This window comes from Centroberyx gerrardi, chromosome 2 (assembly GCF_048128805.1).
Source record: "Centroberyx gerrardi isolate f3 chromosome 2, fCenGer3.hap1.cur.20231027, whole genome shotgun sequence".
Taxonomy (NCBI): domain Eukaryota; kingdom Metazoa; phylum Chordata; class Actinopteri; order Beryciformes; family Berycidae; genus Centroberyx; species Centroberyx gerrardi.
Genome location: NC_135998.1, coordinates 22,917,129 through 22,937,256, shown reverse-complemented (window position 1 = coordinate 22,937,256; position 20,128 = coordinate 22,917,129). Strand labels below are relative to the sequence as shown.

Below are 20,128 nucleotides of genomic sequence, written 5' to 3'. Positions count from 1 at the left end.
ATAAAAGCGTAATTTCTAGAAATCCACAACACACAAATATTGACTAAAAAAACGTCTTTTTGCACAAAAAACAAATAATTAAGCAACAAAATGCACCTATACAATCTGTAAAATGTTTTTCCATTATATGAATTCTTATAATCATTTAGTTGAAGGTTCCCCTCTACATTTAAACAGAGATTTGGCATTTTTGGACTACATAGGCTACACAGATTAAACACTACACAGGTCACCTTTCATTGTATGTGTACAAGTTATATGTCAAAACACTCCTACAGACCTGTACTTTCACTACAAACTAACATTTAGGTCCAAGCTGTTTTAGAAAAGTCATGACAGGCCTTCAAAGTCAGCCATACTGTAATAATGTGACATTTTCTGACTAAATTGGACACTGTACAGTTTAACTTTATTTGTATGTGCACAAGTTCTATGTCAAAACACTCCTGCAGACCTGTACTTTCACTAAAAATTAATATTTAGGCCCAAGCTGTTTAAAAAAAAGTAATGACAGGCCCTCAAACTCTGAATATTCTCATGATCTCGATGCAGACATTAGTGTTGTATGACAGGCCAAAACAAAACATGAATAAGGTCTTACCACTTCTTGTGTTTCTAAACCAGACATCCACTTTCAAAGAATGCCACAGAAGGCTTGCAAGAGCAGAAGCACAGTCTCCAGTGTTGTTTAGAAAAGCTCTAGAGACATTCAATATAGTCAACACAATAAAGGATTTATCAACATTGGATACACAGCAAGTGACTAAGGAAGAGTCTATGTCGATTAATTTGTTGTCAGTGTGACTAAAGCAATCTTCTTTCTTGTATCATATGAGAAAACCCAGAGTACAAAATTGCTCAGCTTTCAAGAACAGGTACAAAATCACAGATGTACAGACAGATGCAAACAGCAGAAAAAAACAACTAGAACCATACCAAAGCCAGTGAGCAGCTTAACAAAGAACCTAACTCAAGAGGACTTTGATCATGTATCGAAAGGTGGATGGCTGAATGACAGCACAATTGAAGAGTATAATAACCTCTTGCTCTCAAATGTTAAAGACAAGGCTGCACATATTTGTTATCCCACTTTTGTTAGCCAAAAGTTGAGGAGCCTTTGGTGTGATGACATCAGTGTTCTACCTGAAGTTCCAGAACCACCAGAAAATTGGTGGAACTTTGAGTTGGTGTTGTTGCCAGTTACTGTAAAATCCCATTGGGGAAGCATAGTTGTAGATTTCACCAAGAAAAGAGAGTATGGTAACAGCATAGTATTAGATGTTGAAATTCTGGATTCACTGTTGCAGGGTTAGGGTTAGGGTTAGGGTTAGCACAAAAACAAACAAACTGATGGCAGCAGTTTTGGTATTTTCACTTGTGTGTACTCCAAAGCTGTTCTGTTTGGTGTGAGCCTGAACACCTTCACTCAGAGTGAAAAGCGAAGGTGTGTCATGTATGAGTTGTCAGAGCAAAAGTTACTTCTGTAATTACACAGTGGATGTATGTAAACTCATTACTCTTGGACAAACTACCTAAAAGAATCTTGTGTTTCTGCTCTAGGAGAATATTGTCAAGCGAGGATGCAGAGGGACCGCAGCTCATGTGTTCAACCAGGACCAAGACACATCTACACTTTTTTTGCCACTTTGCAACTTTGCTACTATAAGTATTCTATGCTTTATTTATTATTTATGTATATATTTCATATCTAATTTGTCACATTTCTTTTTTTCAGTCATACCTGCCATTGAAACCAGTAAATAAAAATTTTACAGTGTGAAAAAGTCTTGAGACTATTGTGTGTGTTTCGAATATGTGTCTTAGATACTTTATTCTATAAATGTCACAGTGTTAGTATGGCTGACTTTGAGGGCTTGCCCTGACTTTTCTTAAACAGCTTGGGCCTAAATGTTAGTTTGTAGTGAAAGTACAAGTCTGCAAGAGTGTTTTGACATAGATCTTGTGCACATACAAATAAAGTTAAACTGTACAGTGTCCAATATAGTCAGAAAATGTCACATTATTACAGTATGGCTGACTTTGAGGGCCTGCCATGACTTTTCTTAAACAGCTTGGGCTTAAATGTTAGTTTGTAGTGGAAGTACAGGTCTGTAGGAGTGTTTTGACATATAACTTGTGCACTTACAAATAAAGGTAAACTGTACAGTGTCCAATTTAGTCAGAAAATGTCAGAAAGTGTAATATATGCAGCGTTTATAGTTAAAAATGGCACATATTATGGCATTTTTTTTATTATTATTTTGACATCAAACATTAATATTGGTGCCCACTTATTGAATTTGAAGATTAAATACAAAGTAATTGGTTTAAAACCGTATTTATACGTTTAAAATCTCGCGCTTTTATTTTGAAGGCTAAACGCCCAAACCGGAAGTGTTACTGTCTGTTAATTCGAACCAGCGGAACGCATCTCTGCCCCTAAACGTCCCATCTGTGCAATTACGGCTTATTAAAAAAACAAAAACACCGATTTTACCCGTCTTAATTGCGATATTATATATGTATATGTATATGTTGTTGGTATGGTGGTGGTGGTGGTGCACAAATATGCTCCTTCCGGAAACTTTGAAGATGACATGGAAGGTTGGAAGGAGTGTGCCAATCAAATCAAGCAGCACCAGAGCACACAGAAATTGAAATCCCGAAAAATTACGATTGCTAGCTAAGAAACACATTTTTACCTTTTATCTGTTTGCGCCATGGTAATATCGCTTTAATTTCCGGGTCTTTGCACGTGCAATCATGATTTTCTATGATCACGATCTGATTGGATTTTAAATATACTTGACACTGCCATCTTTTATCCGATTGGTCGAAAAATGAGCTGCCCTCACAAACTCGGGGCTCCATTGGTTGATAGTGCCATCATTATTCCTGTTATTCCAAAGTACCGCCCTTAAGCAAAAACTAGTGTGTGAAATGCGGCTTTCAATGTGATAGAAGAATGCCCTTCTCCGACACTTTGGATGCCCAAGGTATGTGAGATATTGTATTATTCACTGTACCACTGATAAAATAAGCACAGTCCCGCTAACGCCTCTATGGCATACCTTGTCAGTTCAAAGTCATACAAGCTATACTGTCTTATCGATCAGGGGATTTTGAGAATGAGTGTGATGTTGACAGATCAGGCTGAGCTAGCTAGCTTGCTAGCTAACTGACTATCCTGTGAAGTCCACTGCTTGCTGCTGTTGTTCGGGCAGCAGGGCAGAATGTAACGAAATCCCCACAGACAGGATCCAGATTGGCTATATTTAACAGAGAGAGCAGAGAAAGTGGTAGTAGGGTTGATTCCTGGTCTCCGTTATTAGGGCAAAGCTAACGTTAACTAGCTAGCTTGCAGTTCACCTTACTATCAAGTCACTTTTCATTCAGCTGTCAGCCTATGGAATCGCCATCAACAGTAATTCTGCTGTCTGGCTGGTAGGTGATTGTTCATTTCGCAAATCGGTGGTTTGTCAGTGAATTAGATGGTTTGCTCAGTGATAACCGGGCAGCCTTGCACGTTGAAACCGCACCTGCTGTGAGTCATGTGGGTGTGGGGCAGGCTGGCTCTCTAGCTGCAGACCAGGCTGAGCAGCTAGGTAAGTAGCTGGCAAACCGTCAAGTTACTGTGCTTGACAGTTTATGTAAGCTTGATTTCCCAACATAAACCATGAACTGTTGCGAATTCATTCAATAGCTGTACGAAGGGGGTTGTGCTGGGGCTAACAGCATTGTTGTAGTGATAAAGTACAAGCTGATCACATGCCATGCACTCAAAAATCATGTTTATTGATGCAGTGTCCTTTTCATTCAAGGGTTGAGCAACATGATGCAGCACTAAAGGAAGGAGACCTGCACACCTAGTTGGGTTTGTGTCCAGATAAGCTCAAAAACCCAGTTCTCATCCCTGGAGTAAAATTATAGTGCGGAGTACAAGTTCAGAAGTGGATGAGGACAGACGGTTGGACAGCAGGCCCTGTGCTGGCTGGTCCCAGAACAGAGAGGAAGCCCTCTTGAAGGTGAATGTGAAGGGGCCTTGGAGAGCTGTGGCCTGCAGGCATTTTCCTTTCTGAGATGTCAATCAAACAAGCAGACGGGATGTCCATCGCCCAGGCTTTGGCCATGACCGTAGCCGAGATACCGGTGTTTCTTTATTCCACATTTGGGCAGGTAACCCACTTTAATAATCCGCATGCACAATTAAGTTTTGTGTTAGAGTTGCATCTCTGAGCACATGCTTCAGTCACTGTTGTGTGCACATTTTCTCAATAATAATATAGTTATTATAATTATAAAGACTAAAAGAAATAAGTAACTAAGGGGGAAAAAAGCTTTTCTGCTTCACTAAGTAAATAAATGGTTGAGAGGGCTCTTTATGCTACCAATTTTTTAAATGGTTTGCTTGTCGTGTTCGTTCATACCCTCTCTGCCTCTCCCTCTTCCAGTCCATATTTTCTCAACTAAAGCTGACTCCAAGCCTGAAGAAGGTACTGTTTGCCACAGCGCTGGGTAGTGTAGCGCTGGCTCTCACTGCCCATCAACTGAAAAGGAGGGGGAGGAAGAGGAAGCAGGTGACGCAAGGGAAGGATGGTCAGAAGACAGTGGGAATACCTGAGGCGCTAATGAAGACGGGCAGACCCTCATCATTAAAGAGAGGTAAAATAATGTCTGAAATGTTGAACTCATGGCTTTGCTTTTTGGTTGTTGAAACAGCGGTATGTCTCTCTCAATATCTACTGAGAAATGTACATGACAAGAGAATGCTTTTCATTTCTTTCTGTGCCAGGTCCATTTCCTGGACGACAGATGATGAGTCCAAGCACGCGGAGCAACGACACCATGAGTGGCATCTCTTCCCTGGCCCCCAGTAAACACTCAAGTTCCTCGCACAGCCTGACATCTGTAAGTGTTAACAGTTTTGCCAATACATTTTTTGTCACTTTGTCCTTTCTTTTCCCATATTCCTTTGTGTTACTTTTTCCTAACACAATATGTGTGCTGTTGAATTGCATGTCTGTGTGTGTGTGTGTGTGTGTGTGTGTGTATGTGTTTCTGTTACAGACGCGGGTCCCGCTCTCGCCAAACCAGTCAGCCAATCCATCCACCCCCTGGGAGGCAGAGCCTGTAGTGGAAGAGCCAGGTGCAGTAGAGGATGCAAATGCAGAGAACCTCTATATACTGGGTAGGTACTTATCATGGCTCATTGTTTTATGCAAATATCAGTAGTAATGTCAAGGTTAGAGATGCAAGTTTGTGACTAAGAAGTTTCCAGATCACAATTCCTGGTTTGACAGATAAAATTGGTTTGTAGGAATTAATAAAGCCCTTCATGTCCTTTTTAAAGGTGGGATAAAGTTCAGTTTCCTTTTTTGTTTTTTGCCAACATCTTTGGTGCTAAGCGCTCATTGCTGTGTGTTTTTGCACTGCACTTCTCAGAGATCACTTGGCAATCAAGCAGTGTGTCCAGTACTGTGTGACGTGTTTTTTCCTCAACCATTGTGGCTATTGCTGCTCATGCAAACTACCCAGCTCTTCTTGTATTTATTCTAACGAACTGATGTTGCTGCTGCCAGAAATGTAAAACACATAATTGTGCAAGAGAGGATTTTATAGAGGAAAGTCCTATCTGACACTGGATGTTGAGAAGAGCAAATGTAAAAGCTTTCATGAACTGGATATAGGTTGAATCGCTATTGTGTTATCCCAGTCTTTGATAGAGAATAGCAAAACACATTATTTATATGAAAATGTCTCAGATTATTACTTAATTAAGAATAGTTTTATTTATGGGAGATATTTACCAAATTGTTGTATTTCTACTCTCTCCTCTCCTACTCATCCTCCTTCCATCATCATCACTGTTTTGCCTTACCTCCCCCTAACAGGGATGGAGTTGTTTGAGGAGGCTCTGCAGAAGTGGGAGCAGGCCCTGAACATTCGCCACCACGTCCACTCCACCTCCTCCAATAGCAGCCTCGTCCTTCAGGGGGCAGCGTGTGCAGACATTCCTCCGGTACACATCATGTACTTCTTAGCTATGTAGAAACACGTTTTGCAAGTCTTGAATTACTTTCCAATCCAAGTACTGTATTATAGTTTATGGGGGAATTGGGCTTTCCATGTACTTGTGACTTTGTGGGTTTGAGTCCAGTGCACAACCTTTGTCTATCGTGTCCCATAGGACTAAACTGGTTTGTCTCAGCTGAAAGGGGTCAGCAAAAACCTAAAAAAAGACAAGCTGAAATTATATTTATTATTTTTTTTGAAAGTTTTTGAGCTGGTGCTTGTGGGGGACTAGCCAGCATAGGTGAAGCGTAACTGCCAAAATAAAGGAAACGCAAACATTAAGTGTCTTAATAGGGGCTGTATGGCAGCTTTAATCTGCCTGAGTCAAACATGTATTCATCCACTTGTTGAGAACAGGGTGAAGGATGACTTATGTGACTGCTGTCTTTTTTGTTTGGTGTGTCTGCAACCCTCTGTAGGCAGCAGACTCCTTATTGCAGCACTGCAGACAAGGTTTCTGTAAGAGTTGCAGTTGCCAGTGCCCATAGTAATAATACAAAACAGTACAAAAATGCTACAAATGAAAGAAATTGAATTGATCTTGGAATGTTTTTTCCATAAAAAGGTGTGCTGATTTTGGGCCTTGTCATGCTTTCCTTGCCCTTGGTTATAGGTTGAAGCCCGCAACAAAGTGTTTGCTGAGAAGTTGGAGACACTTCTACACCGAGCGTACCACCTACAGGAGGATTTTGGCAGCACCATCCCACCAGATTGTCTGCTGGCAGACTTTGGTAAGCGAGCAGGCATTCCCAGAGGCTGCAGAACTGAACCCATAGATGCTGAGCTTTGAAGTTACCTTGAACCTGGCAGAAGTGTGACCATCGAGGAAATCAAATTGGGATCTTTTAGTCAAGTAGGGGGGATAACAGGAAAGTGCTGTGCTGCCAACAAGAATTTCTTAATGGTTCCTGAGCGTGACATTCTCTACGGTACTGAAGTTTGTACTTAAGGAGGTGGAAGACTGATACAGAGCCTTGGTCTTAAGCTAATAGTGGTGTATTTTACTTTGATTGGTGCTGACTGGTCTAAGGCTAGGTTGGAGGAGGTCATAGATGTTGTTTGAAGTGAGAAACTGAGTGAGCTCCTTGGTTACAACTTTTCCTAGTATTTTTAAGAGAAATGCAATTTTTCAGATCTTCAGGGTTGAGGCTGGTTTTTTTTATAGTGGCTTGATAACTGCTACTTTGAGTGAGTCAGGAACACTGCCAGAAGAAACAAAATTGTTTACAACATCAAGCGGAGATGGGCAGTTTAAATAGGTAATTGTACACTTTTTGCAGACTGTGCGTCACCTGTGGCATCATCAGTTACATAATGCAGTTGCAGCCTGTGCGACCGGCATGTGGATAAGGTCCACGCAGGGTCTGAGCATGGAAACTGAATGGTCATTTGAGCAGTACAATTAAGATGGCTACATGGCATATTTAATTATGTGTTAACAGAATGAGCTTTGGTTTGGTAAATGAGACTCACTGGGTTGCCAATACTCAACTGAGAAAGAAAGGTGCTTAGTTCTCTTTGGGTGGGACACCAGAAATTGGCTGCACTGTGTTGTGGGAAAAATCTCCTCTGAATAGGGATGGGAATTAATAAGATTTTATTGATACCAATGCCATTATCGATTCTGCTTATCGGTCCGGTTCTTTATCGATTCCCTTATCGATTCCCAATCAATTTTCTGTGTGGAAAAAAAAGTAGGCCTACACAGGTTTTCAGCGGCAACGCAGCTGTTTTATTATCTCTTGAGTCTGAACACAGTGTAGAATGTCTGCCTAATAACATTTGAACATGTTAAAATAAATTACAATGCTCCTTTTCTTAAAATTATATAACTTGGAAAACAAATAAGATCTTTAGATGGTTGATACCAATGCCATTATCGATTCTGCTTATCGGTCCGGTTCTTTATCGATTCCCTTATCGATTCCCAATCAATTTTCTGTGTGGAAAAAAAAGTAGGCCTACACAGGTTTTCAGCGGCAACGCAGCTGTTTTATTATCTCTTGAGTCTGAACACAGTGTAGAATGTCTGCCTAATAACATTTGAACATGTTAAAATAAATTACAATGCTCCTTTTCTTAAAATTATATAACTTGGAAAACAAATAAGATCTTTAGATGGTTACCCTAAGATGTTTCAACATATTGCTGGTGTTTCCACCTTAAGGCTGCGTTCACACAGCGTTTTTTCCCCAACTGCCAGCGCCCTTTTCTCATTAAAAGCAATGGGAAGCGGCCGCAAGGCGCACAAAAGGCGGCATTTTTTTCGTCAGAGCGGAGCGCTTTCAAAAGTTGAGAAATGTTCAACTTTTCAGAAAAGCGCCAGGTGACGTGAAACGCTTTTTCCCAGCCGACCAATCGCGATGACAGAGACGCCGGCCGAAAGTGCCGGTGGAGAAATGGGACGTTGTAATGAGTGAATTTCCGTTACTGCAACAGCGATCATAAAGGCAGTATGGATTATACTGGACATGCATTGGAAATATCTGGTAAGCCTTTGCTTGTTGCACAACACTGTATTGTCTGCTAGAAGAGCTAACCAGCTGGTTAGTGAGCTAGCAGCTGCTTAGCTAACGTCAGGTGACGTTGCCGTGATCCGCTTCTTATTTCTCCTCACAAAAAGCGCTCCAGGCAGCGCTTTTTCCACATCAAAAAACGCGATGTGTGAACACAGAAATTATAATTTTACAGACGTTACAAGTAGCACTCTTTCTTGTTGCAACGCATGAGTTTTTGCAATGCGCATGCGCAACTGTCAGAAAAACATGCCGGCATCGATAAAAGGAATTGATAAGCTCGGAGGCATACGATTCCGATGGATCAGACAATTTGGAACCGGTTCTCAACTGGAACCGGTTCTCGATTCCCATCCCTACCTCTGAATATTTTTAGATATTTTTTTTTTTATTTAAAGGTATTTTTGCTACTGTCTCTGATTCTCCTATTGAAAATATTGCTAATTTGACAGCTGTCTTTAGATGGAAGGAGATTACCATGGTGAACCAGGAAGAGAGCTTTCTATTAATACAGTTTTTATTATTACAATGCTGGCTGGCATAGATTTTAGATCTCTGTTGTCAATAGTAGTTATCATTGATGCTTTCCAAGAAAACATCAGTGTTTTAATTCTTTCCCTGAGGGTCAATGTTTTTGTGATGTTCCTCTTGCAGAGAGTGAAGGAACCCTTATCTTGCCTCATGTGGAGAGCTCACACAGACTGCAGGATGATGATGCGACTACTATTACCTCCGACGATTCCTTCTTCTCAGCCGCAGAGGTTAGTTCCTTTTCTCTACTCTCTCTGACAGGCTAACAAACTCCTTGATCTCCTGTACCTCCTAGTCTTTGCATTTAGTACACATACTAGTACATCCTTATGTCTCACAGATTAATTCACAACTGCTCCTGTTTTACTCATAAATGTCATGTGTGGGCATGTGCACTGAGCAATGTGCATCTCCCTCTGTGCAGCTGTTTGATGCCATGTCTCTTGAAGAAGTCTACCAGCCACTGAAGCCAGCTGCTCTATATGACGAGGCCCTGAATCAGGTCCGGGAAGGCAAAGTGGTCTATCGGTCCTTAAGGTAGCTAAGAATTCTAACTTAAGTTCTGCATCCAATATTTTAATGTCAGTAATGACAGTCAATTACAGTAGCTAATAGAAGAATAAAGTCTCATTGAATTTCATTTCCCTCTCTCTTCACCAGGACGGAATTACTTGAATGTTATGGTGACCAAGACTTCCTTGCCAAGCTTCATTGTGTAAGACAAGCATTCCAGGTGTGTTGTGGTTTATATGAATTGCTCATAATGCATAGATCATCTTCACTGTTTGCATGACTGCAAATATCTTGGCAATCCTTCCCTTTTACAGTTACCGTAAGTACTAGGTCAGGGCTCTAAATTGTGATCATTTTGGTCATAAATTCACTAAATGAGCTGTTTTTTAGAATTGGCTAAAACCAAATCCCCTTCCTGAGGCTTCCTCTTGTAAGACAAAATGCACTTTAGGTGGAAACATAGTTGGAACACCAGTTACACGCTTAATAATGCAGTTATTTCATGCACCAATAGAGCCCTCCCCTTTTCCCCCACTCCGCTGGCTGATGTCACTTCCAACAGTAAGGCAATTAACATTAGATTCCCCCTTTCCCCAAATACATCTGATTGGTTGATGTGTACAGCCCAACTGTGATGGACTATTGCATAGAGATGCATGTATAAAAATGGTTTCAATAAAGTGGTATTGTTCAGGTGCAAGCAGTTCACAAAGGAGGATAGGTCTTCTCTTGCCATCAGTGCATGATATACACTTGTCATAGACAAGACATCCCCTTAATACCCCCCACTGATCTCGTAGATATAGCGAGAGCCCAGAAGGCCTGTAGTACACTGGGCTGCCTGTTTCAAGGTGCAGTCTTCGCATTCACAAGCAGTGAGTTGTGTTTCTCTGCTTAAGCAACAGCCAACATCCAGAGAAAGCTACTCGGTCAGTTAAAGACTCCAGCTGCGAACTGGAGAGGTGCCTCAAGACAGGGTCCCATGCCTCACATGCAGAAAGTGGATGATACCCCGAATTGAAAATTTTGCAAAGTAGGCACACCGGCCCTTCCATTCCAGATGTCACGGCCATAATTGGCCTCATTGTGCTGTGTGGCTTTTTCTTCCTCTTCATCAACATCCGATCCATTTTCTTTTACCTTTACATGGACAGCACCTCCTTCATCAAAATGTACATTATAGGTCACTCACAAAAATTGTGAAGTCCCTACAGTAGCAGGCCATGATGGTCCTGCTAACAAAAAATGTGGGTGTCGTTTCTCTGCAGCAGACATCTCCACCTACCCTTCAGTCTCGAATACCTTCTCAACTGTCATGCATGCCTGACTGAGCAGGTGGTTAAACTCAGTGCGCAGGTGTGACACCTCTGCCCTTAGGTAAGGGCAAAAGAGGGTTGGCAGAATCCCCAAATAGGACCAGAGGCACATCGTCCTGCTTGAAAGCCTCCGTCCATCCATATTGACATAACCCCATTTCAATCAGATTGAAACACACATTTGTAATTGACTGTATAGGTACAACTAATAATGAAATAATTGTTCCCTGTTCAAGCCATTTAAACATTAATTTATAGTAATGGCTTATTTTGTAAAAATATTAAAATATTCTGGTTAAAATTTAACCTTATAACATTGCTTGGGTGCTTTTAGGGTTGATTTTTGGAGTTTCTATTGGCCCTATAGGACTGTATTGGAGAGCCGAACACCCTGGCAAGCAAGACTAAGTAGAGTACTACAGAAGCAGTTGATCAGATTTTGGTCAGAATCAACTGGTAAAATAGGCTCCAGGTTGAAAATGGCTGGAGTTATGCTTTAAGTTAACTAATCACATTCCAAGGCATGCACAAAGCTAATTGGCCTACACCTGAAATCAACAGTTTACTATATCCAGATGAAAGTGAAAAAATCAGTTAATTGGTTTTCATTTCAGGCCTCAAGGCAATAAAAACTTGGAACTTTTGATATCCACTTTATGTCACCAAGCTAAGTAGGGTGAAGTCCCTGTATGTACAATATGTAACTGGGTGAGGAGAGTTTGGCTTCATGGTGTTATTTAGTGGATGAACATATTTATATAATTGTTTTCGTTTGTTTGTCTTCTTTGCTCAGGTTCTGCTGTTGGATGAAACTCACCGCACATTTTTCATGGAGACCGGGAAACAAATGATTGCAGGGTTAATGGTTAAGGCAAACAAGGTAAAACTTCTTACTTGGATCCTCAATTATTAGGTTGTTATTTTTGGTTATGTTTTTGTGGACATATTGTAGCTAACTGGCGGTTGTTTTTCCCCTCTACCTCAGAATCCCAAAGCCTTCCTGGAGAGCTATGAGGACATGCTCCTTTACACCCAGAGAGAGGAAACATGGCCCATCACCAAGATGGAGCTGGAGGGCCGAGGGGTGAGAAATGCCATCATTCTGCCATTTGTTTTTTTAAATCTCATCTTTCTTTTGTTTTTCAACATCTGCATTGTTAATAAGCATGCATGAAGGTATAATTGTTAGATACTGTGTGTGCTTTCATGAATAATAATAATAAAGGGTTCACAAATCTCATTTAAACTCAGTGCGCAGGTGTGACACCTCTGCCCTTAGGTAAGGGCAAAAGAGGGTTGGCAGAATCCCCAGCTACATTTACATGCAAGTTCTTAATCCAGTTGCTCAATAAGTAAATGCCATAACTCAGAATAACGTGAGTATGCTCACGTTATCATCTTAACCCAGATAAGATGGCTTACTCTTTAGTTAAATGGGTAAGTCTGGCATGTAAACAACTCCTTCTCCACTTTTGGCTTTTGTCGTCTGCGCTAACTCAGAATGTTCTGGGAATATTTTGATGTACCCTTGCGCAACAAAAACCATGGCAGTGAGCAGAACTTACTATTACTATTGAGATCATCATGTCTTTTCCCATGTAACCTAAACACCCAAACAGACAGAGATCATGATTCATTAGGTAGGACAAATATGTTCACTGTCCAATTTAAGTAGTTTCACTTTTTACATAGCTTTTGAATTTTGGCATCAACCTCAGATTGGAAATTGTTCCACCTTATTAATTCAGAAAAAAATAATTTTGAAGATTACAAGTCACCAAAAGCAAGGAGTACTAGGGTTATTCAATTATTCCTGTGACCATTGAATGATCATGTAAGAGAGAATATAAGAGCTAAGGTAGGAGGTTGAAGGGATTTTTTTCTCTATAATAATAATTAGGCTATACTCTAATAAACCCTTGTGAAAACTCAAGATACCCTTGGCACAATTACAATAATAAAAGGAAGATTGTTTTCATGTGGAAATAGAATCGCTGTCATGTTTAATACAATGTACTGTTGGTGTCCTCGTGTCATGATTTCTGCAGGTGGTTTCTATGAACTTTTTTGACATTGTGTTGGACTTCATCCTGATGGACGCATTTGAAGACCTAGAGAGCCCTCCCTCATCTGTAGTAGCTGTGTTAAGGAACCGCTGGCTGTCGGACAGCTTTAAAGAGACGGTTAGTTTACGCACATACACGCACAAACTCCTTGATCATGCCACCAGTAAACAAGTTACTGTAATAACAGAGGTGTGTCTGTGTGTTTCTATTAGGCTCTGGCTACTGCCTGCTGGTCTGTTCTAAAAGCCAAAAGACGTCTTCTTATGGTGAGTTTGAGTTTTTATTGCTTCCTTATTTCTCAGAAAGTACCTTTCTACTATCTTTGCTGATGGATTATGACAGTTTTTTCTCTTACTTTCTATCGTCCATAGGTTCCTGATGGTTTTATCTCCCACTTCTATGCCATATCAGAGCATGTGAGCCCAGTTTTAGCTTTTGGGTTCTTGGGACCCAGGCAGCACCTAAGTGAAGTGTGCACTATCTTCAAGGTGAGAGCCTATGGGACTTAAAAGCTTTTATTTTGTCACACTGTTGGACAGCACTTGCTGCTAATTACATTAGTCCCCTCCCGAAACACAGAGATTTAATCACTGTGTTGTGACTGTAGTGATGTCTAAATTTCTGATTCACTAATCTTTTCAGGACTCTAATCCCTGAAACTGCCTTGCAATAAATCCCAGATTGATGTCACTGAATTTTTCTATAACCAAAGCTCATCTGCAATCCAATCTCAGTAATGAACCAAAGAAATGGTACTAATTTCTTTCTCTCCTTTCCTCTTCAGCAACAAATAGTGCAGTACCTTAAGGATATGTTTGACCACGACAAGGTTCGCTTCACCACTGCCCAATGCTTGGCTGAGGACATCCTGAACCTTTCCCACCGCCGTAGTGAGATTTTGCTGGGCTATCTGGGAATTGATAGCCTTCTGGAGCTCAATGGAGCCCTGCCCAGAGACACGGGAGGCTCTTCAGGACCCAACTGAGACTAGGGTCTCTGTGGGCTTCGTTGGGCTCGTACAGGCCAGGTCAAATACAGTGGGCTGGCCAGGGGAGAAGGACAAGGACTACAGCTGAGCATTTATTCTATAGCCATAGTAATATTGGATTGAATCAAGCTCATGTGGTAGACTGAGGACCAGCATCATCACCTGATTCATCTGTGTTCATCAAACACAACTATTGTAAGAAGATATATTTTCATCAGACCTGTCATTGGACCTTGTATAAATGTGGGAGACAACTGGTTGGATAATATGATTCCATTTCTCCCTTGTTATTGGATGCTCTCTCATGTACCGAGACTACCTAGTTGCATATTCCATATGTGTGAGGACTTGTCTCTGCCTTGCTGGGTGAGACATGATTCTTTAAGACGCACCTATTGTATGCTGACTGGAGAATTCTTGATATGAAGAATGGTCACGTCGGGTCAAGTCTCTGTACATGTAGAATATGTAACATGGTGGAGAAATAGTCTCTTCATACAGAGAGCAGTGGTTACATTGTAACCTCCCATTCATCACCTCTGGACCTGGGTTGGAAATCATAGTGTTCATTATTCCCTGTGTTCCTGTGTGAAGAGAAATGGTGTGAGAGTCTGTTGATATTGTGTATTTGTATATTTTATATTAAAGGGGTGAGGATGTTTGTTAAAACCAGGATAATTTTTAACACCCTTAGCCAACTGAAGATTTGTACTGAGTGATATTTGCTGAAGGACCTAATGCTTTTGTCCCCACACTGATTGTACTTAAATCCTCTTTAATCTTGAGTATTTATTCCAAAGGTGGCAGGTGTTGAAGGCAAAGGTGGCACATCCTAGAGAATGTGTTAAATGAAAAAGACATGGTATGCAAGATGAGTGTTGGGTGGTAATGTGGTACTCAAATTGAAGTTGAATTATCCAGTAACTATATTCCACCCCCATACCACAATTTGTTTTAATCATTACTTGCTGTTTTCTCAGTTGAAGTGGGCATGCAGTGAGCCAGCCTAGATGCAAAATGGCAAAAAAGTTTGCTCTCTCTGGATCAAAGTATTCCCTTCGCTTTTATTGAGCAAAGGATGACAATTGTCAATTGTAAATTATGCACAGGCACAAAAAAACATCTTTCCACTGCAAATAACACAATTCCAAGTGTCCTGAAACACCCGTTTAAACACCATCACAACACAGAGCATGTGATTGCCAATTTTGGAGGTGTAACAGAAAAGCAACATAATGAATAGTTTAATTACTGCTTCAGGGAGTGATAAGTAAAATTATGAAATAATAATGAAATGCATGAAGTGCATATAACTGTATTGTCAGTGTGTTGCTCACTGGCTGTAAATCAGTATAAGATAAGTGCGTAAAAAAAACCCACCAACTACCCGCTGTTTTCACCCGTTCATTGGCAGAATCGGGTGCACACACTTGACCTGACATCAACAGCATCCAGCACCTTTGGAGACGTTCTGAAAACCCTCGGTCTCAGTATTATATACTGTTTGGTTAGCAACACAAATGGACATTCTCCATCACTATATGTGTCTCCTCAGTTTCTTGTCTGTCTTGCTATCTTCCCAGCTCAGCCACCTTGCAATTGAAGGGATCTCTAAATGGAACAGTGCCATCTAGTAGTCTTAGTGTGGATGTTGTTGTTTTACAGTTGGCTACATTTATTTATGATGTCAGGAAGGTCAGTCATGAAGGACAGGGCATTGTACAGTCAGGCTGTAACCTACATAAGAAGTGCACTGATAACCCCTGAGTTGTCTTCGTTTGCCCAATATTGTGGTGTTGTTGGAGCACAGAGACACTGAAGGAGCACCGAGATGCCAAGCTACCAGGAGTTTTCCTCTGCAGTCCTAAAATGGATTACTCCATTACTGATCTGTGTTATGCAGGCTATAGTTTATGTTTGTATAGGAAACTGTCAAATACTAAATTAACTTAATGAAATACGAGGAGAGGATGATTTATTATTAACTGGAATAGAAGTATGCTTGTGCTTGCATGCATGTGTGTGAATGGGAGAAGGGAAGACATTTTCTGTAGTCTAATCATTTTGTGTTTCACAGTTCTAGGGAAATTTTTGATTTAATACCCTATCATATATGCAGAAAAGTCAGATCTTTGTTATTCATACTAAACGTGTGTGTTTTGTGGTCTTGAAAATCCAAACCCTGTTCCTGTTGCAACATGCCTCTGAATCAGAAGAGATGTTCACAGCCACACTTCTCTTAGCTCATCCTCAGAAATGTGGTTTTGGCTAACATGTTGGAATACCACTGTACTGTGTGCTTTTTAACTATACTGGCTGTGTAATGGTGTCTTCAAAGTCAGTACTGTAGGCATATTTCTGTTTCTGTCAAACATGAACCATAACTTACAACTGTAAATGGAGCCTTTCTATCACCATTACAGAAAATTAGCTTTGTTTTTTGGTACATGACAGATCTGCAGTTGATTGTTTTGGTTTTTTGTTTTGCTTTTTGCACTTTTATCAGATAAAAAGAAAGATCTAGGAATGTCTCAACCCTTTTTATAATCAAATCAGTTGGCAACATTTGACTGATTCAATATTTGAATTATTTATCACATCATAGAAATGAGATATTATTGAAAATATAGAATATAAATGCTGTACAGTGGAAAAAATATATTTCTCAGAGAAAAAGTGTAATGAAAAGTATAAATAGATAGCAGCATACATGACAAAATCCTGTTGTTTTCACCACTGTGATTATTATAAATTGTTTTAGTCTCCCTCATCTACATGTTCAGTTTCTCCAAATTTAAACTATAGAGCTTTTGACTGGATTTTGTCTAATCCCTGATCAACTGCTTAAAAACATTTCCCCATTGTTGAATCCTGTTACTGTAGAATATCAAGTATATTTGCAATCAGTATGTATCATACAGGTAAATGCAATCACTGCAAAATGCTAATGTTTAGTCTTGTATTGAAAGATTGGTTTACTTTTCCTGTGTAGAATGCCCTGAGAATAGATAATCAGAGATTTATTCCTTCAGCACCCTTTGCATGTGAACGCTGTAGATTCTTTGGATTGCATCGATGAATATAGAAGTGGAATGTTTAGACTCAGACTCAGTCCTAGGTGTCATTAGTTTTGAAAATCCCAAATAGAAATATTTTAAAGAAAATAATTATAAAGAAAGTGGTGCATTTGGCTTTATCTATTTAGTACCTTACTGCTCATTTGAACCTAAATTCAGGCATGGACTCTCCTACAAAGCATACACTCAATAGATTATAGATTCACAAGGATTTCAGATGGCCAAAACAGGGAAAGAATGATAGAATATGTATTTTTATGTATGAAAATCACCGCTGTACACGATAAGTGTCCTCTTCATGCCTTTTGTCTTTTCTATTGTGAAATTACAATGCCAGCACAAACTGTAAATTGATTTTGATTCTGCATATTACATGTTTTTTTTTCTTATTAAAGTATGTTCATTATGCCTTTTCCCAACAGATGATGGCTCTTTACATTTCCATGTTCCACCAGGAATCAATCTAACTTTCCAATTACACAGATACAACTTGTTATTATAGTTAAATGGCATTTCTTCAACACAAGAAGAGCTATTCCGTCTTTTCAGCTATACTTGCTTGGCTGTTCTTAACTCTATTGGTCAGTTTAAATGGAAAAAAAAGTCTGACTCGAAGCAAGGCAAATGATGTAGACACAAATATGTCACCTTGTTATGAGCTGTAACTGTAGTTCCCCCTTGGGCCAATCAGTGTAATTCTGAATGCTTTTTATGAAGCCATTATGAAGGCATTTTTATTCTGAGACAATCTGGAGAAGTCATATATGTTTGTTTCTTCTCATGCAGATAAATGCAACTCTCTACCCCCAATAAAATGCTGGTTTAACCAGAACCAAGGGACACAATGAAAGCACTTTAGCATCTCTGCACCGGCTACCTGTAAAATATTAGAATTAATTTCAAGATTTCAGTGATTATTTTTAAGGCTTGCCTGGGTCTGGCTATGGACTTTTTAATCCTTTTATTTCCTTTTGGATATTAAACATTTTTAAATGAATGATACAAAACATCAGATTTCAGATTAACTATTCACTAAGTCTGTGATTGAATAGTGTTGCATCCCTGGCAGGTGATGACATTACAAGGCATTTCGATCCAGTCAGACCAGATAGTCTCTCACATTTTACTCACATTTACATATTTCACCGCATGATGTCTCCAAGCTGGCTATGATATCTAAATTTAGTGGTTGAAACTGATGGGCAAAGAGAGAATAGGTGGCTAATACTTTGTAAAGATCCAAGATCAGTCTTTCAAAAGAAAATAAAAGAAGAAAAATACACAGAACAGGAAAGGAAATACTTCCATTCGGACCAAGATCATCAAGCTAGCAAGCAAATTAGTCAGATGAAAAGGTAATCAGCCTTTTAGATCCCATCCCCACGAATACCTGAAACAGCTTCTCCCTGACTTAAGCTTAATTCATATTTGAGCAGTAACAGTGGTCACAGAGCCATGCAGGGTGGCTGCAGCCCTGCAGAGGGTCACAGAGAGTCTGCAGAGCTGCCATGCACAACTACACACCAGGGGCACAGACACTGCTGATATGTTGATTGGCTTGTCAAAGAGGTGAGGCGGGATTTTCAGTGAAAATATTACCTCATGTCTGTTCTATACAAGTCATCCAAGATGGACCAATTTGAAGAGGGGTTATCGGAGCGAGTTCCCGGCATCTCTATTACCCATCGCCTAGCAAATAACAACAAAACAAAACAATGTAACCAGAGAAATTTCCATGCTGCTTGCAATAATGGACAATAAAGTTTTCTTGAATCTTGAATATGTATGTGTTTTCTTACTGATGACTGACACAAAACTTGAGTTTTTCGCCTTGTTGAAAAGGTTAAAGGTCACCACTGTGTCATAACTCGGAAACTTGGGTAGCAAAATTTTCTCTGAGTTTCTGAAATTTGTTCATGTGAAATTTCCAAGTAGGAAATTTGTTTTTCTGATAAATCTAAAAATAAAATTCTAAATATAGAACATGAATGCACAAAGTGTCCTGTTTGTTTCCCAGTCTGTGTGCACCTATCCATCCATGTCGGTCATGTCTGTTTGAGTGGAAACGACTGAGTTCATCTGCTGTGTGTATGGAGGCGTCTCCTACCTCTTTCTTTTGATGACCCTGATGACGACATTGACAATGGTGACCAAGCTGACGGATCCAGACTTCATCCAAGCGCTCTTATTCTGTGTATTTTATGTTCCATTGTGTAATCAGTATTTTAAAAAATGTCTGCTCTGGTACGGTTTACGCAGATAATTGTTCATTAGAAATTATTTTGTGATTGAAAAAAAGTAACAGAGATTACTTCTAACAGAGGGGCATTAGTTGCAACTTTCCCTCTCCATGAACACTCATCCTTTCATCTCTTTCTCAAAAATGTCACCATGGCAGCAAGCCAGTCTCAGGTTAGTTAAGCAAATATAATCTTAAATTACAATTGATAAGGTTTTCTGTTTTTATTGCCTTTTTTGTTTGTTTATTGTTTTGATGTTTTGTGCTATGTGATTTTTAAGGTCATATTGCTGTACTTTTATGTTTTAATATTTATTTGGAACTGGTGTTATTGCACTGCAGCATGAAATTGACTTTTTTATGACACTGACAATGGCAAAGACTAGCTATCTGCAATATTGAAATTTGAAGAAACAGATGCTATGATTATGGTCAAACTTTACTGAAAACCTCATACAAAGGCTTCTGTTTATTTCAGGTGATTTATTAGGCAGCAGCATACCTGTATATTAGTGTTACAAAAAGGTGTAGTTCACCCTAACCTTCTGTGGGTGGAAGCACTCCACCAGTGCAGTTTTTACTGTGGCAGAAATTTCAGCAGTAAAGAAGGTGGCGTTACAGATAATTGAAAAGGTAAATACAATGAATTGATAAATTGACTCACTGCAGAGCGCCCTGGACATCAGGTATGATGTCCCCAATGGAAAGGAATTTAGCCACTGACTTCAGTTAGGCAGCCTTTGATAAATAAAAATTGGTGAGCATCTGACAGTTGTAATATAATTACCAGCTGCCTTTTGAATGAGCGCA

At 39.8% G+C, this 20,128-nt stretch overlaps 1 protein-coding gene across 1 annotated transcript; it reads left to right on the top strand.

Annotated features, from left to right (window-relative positions):
- Window positions 1–2,934: 2,934 nt before the first annotated feature.
- miga2 (mitoguardin 2) lies at window positions 2,935–15,269 on the top strand. The gene is made up of 16 exons (XM_071905792.2): window positions 2,935–2,996; window positions 3,822–4,176; window positions 4,452–4,662; window positions 4,793–4,908; window positions 5,068–5,188; window positions 5,892–6,019; window positions 6,686–6,803; window positions 9,243–9,349; window positions 9,544–9,656; window positions 9,780–9,852; window positions 11,742–11,828; window positions 11,934–12,032; window positions 12,997–13,131; window positions 13,227–13,280; window positions 13,386–13,502; window positions 13,799–15,269. The coding sequence occupies exons 2-16, from the start codon at window positions 4,081–4,083 to the stop codon at window positions 13,997–13,999; spliced, it is 1,776 nt and encodes a 591-aa protein (XP_071761893.1). The 5' UTR covers window positions 2,935–2,996; window positions 3,822–4,080; the 3' UTR covers window positions 14,000–15,269.
- Window positions 15,270–20,128: the final 4,859 nt, after the last annotated feature.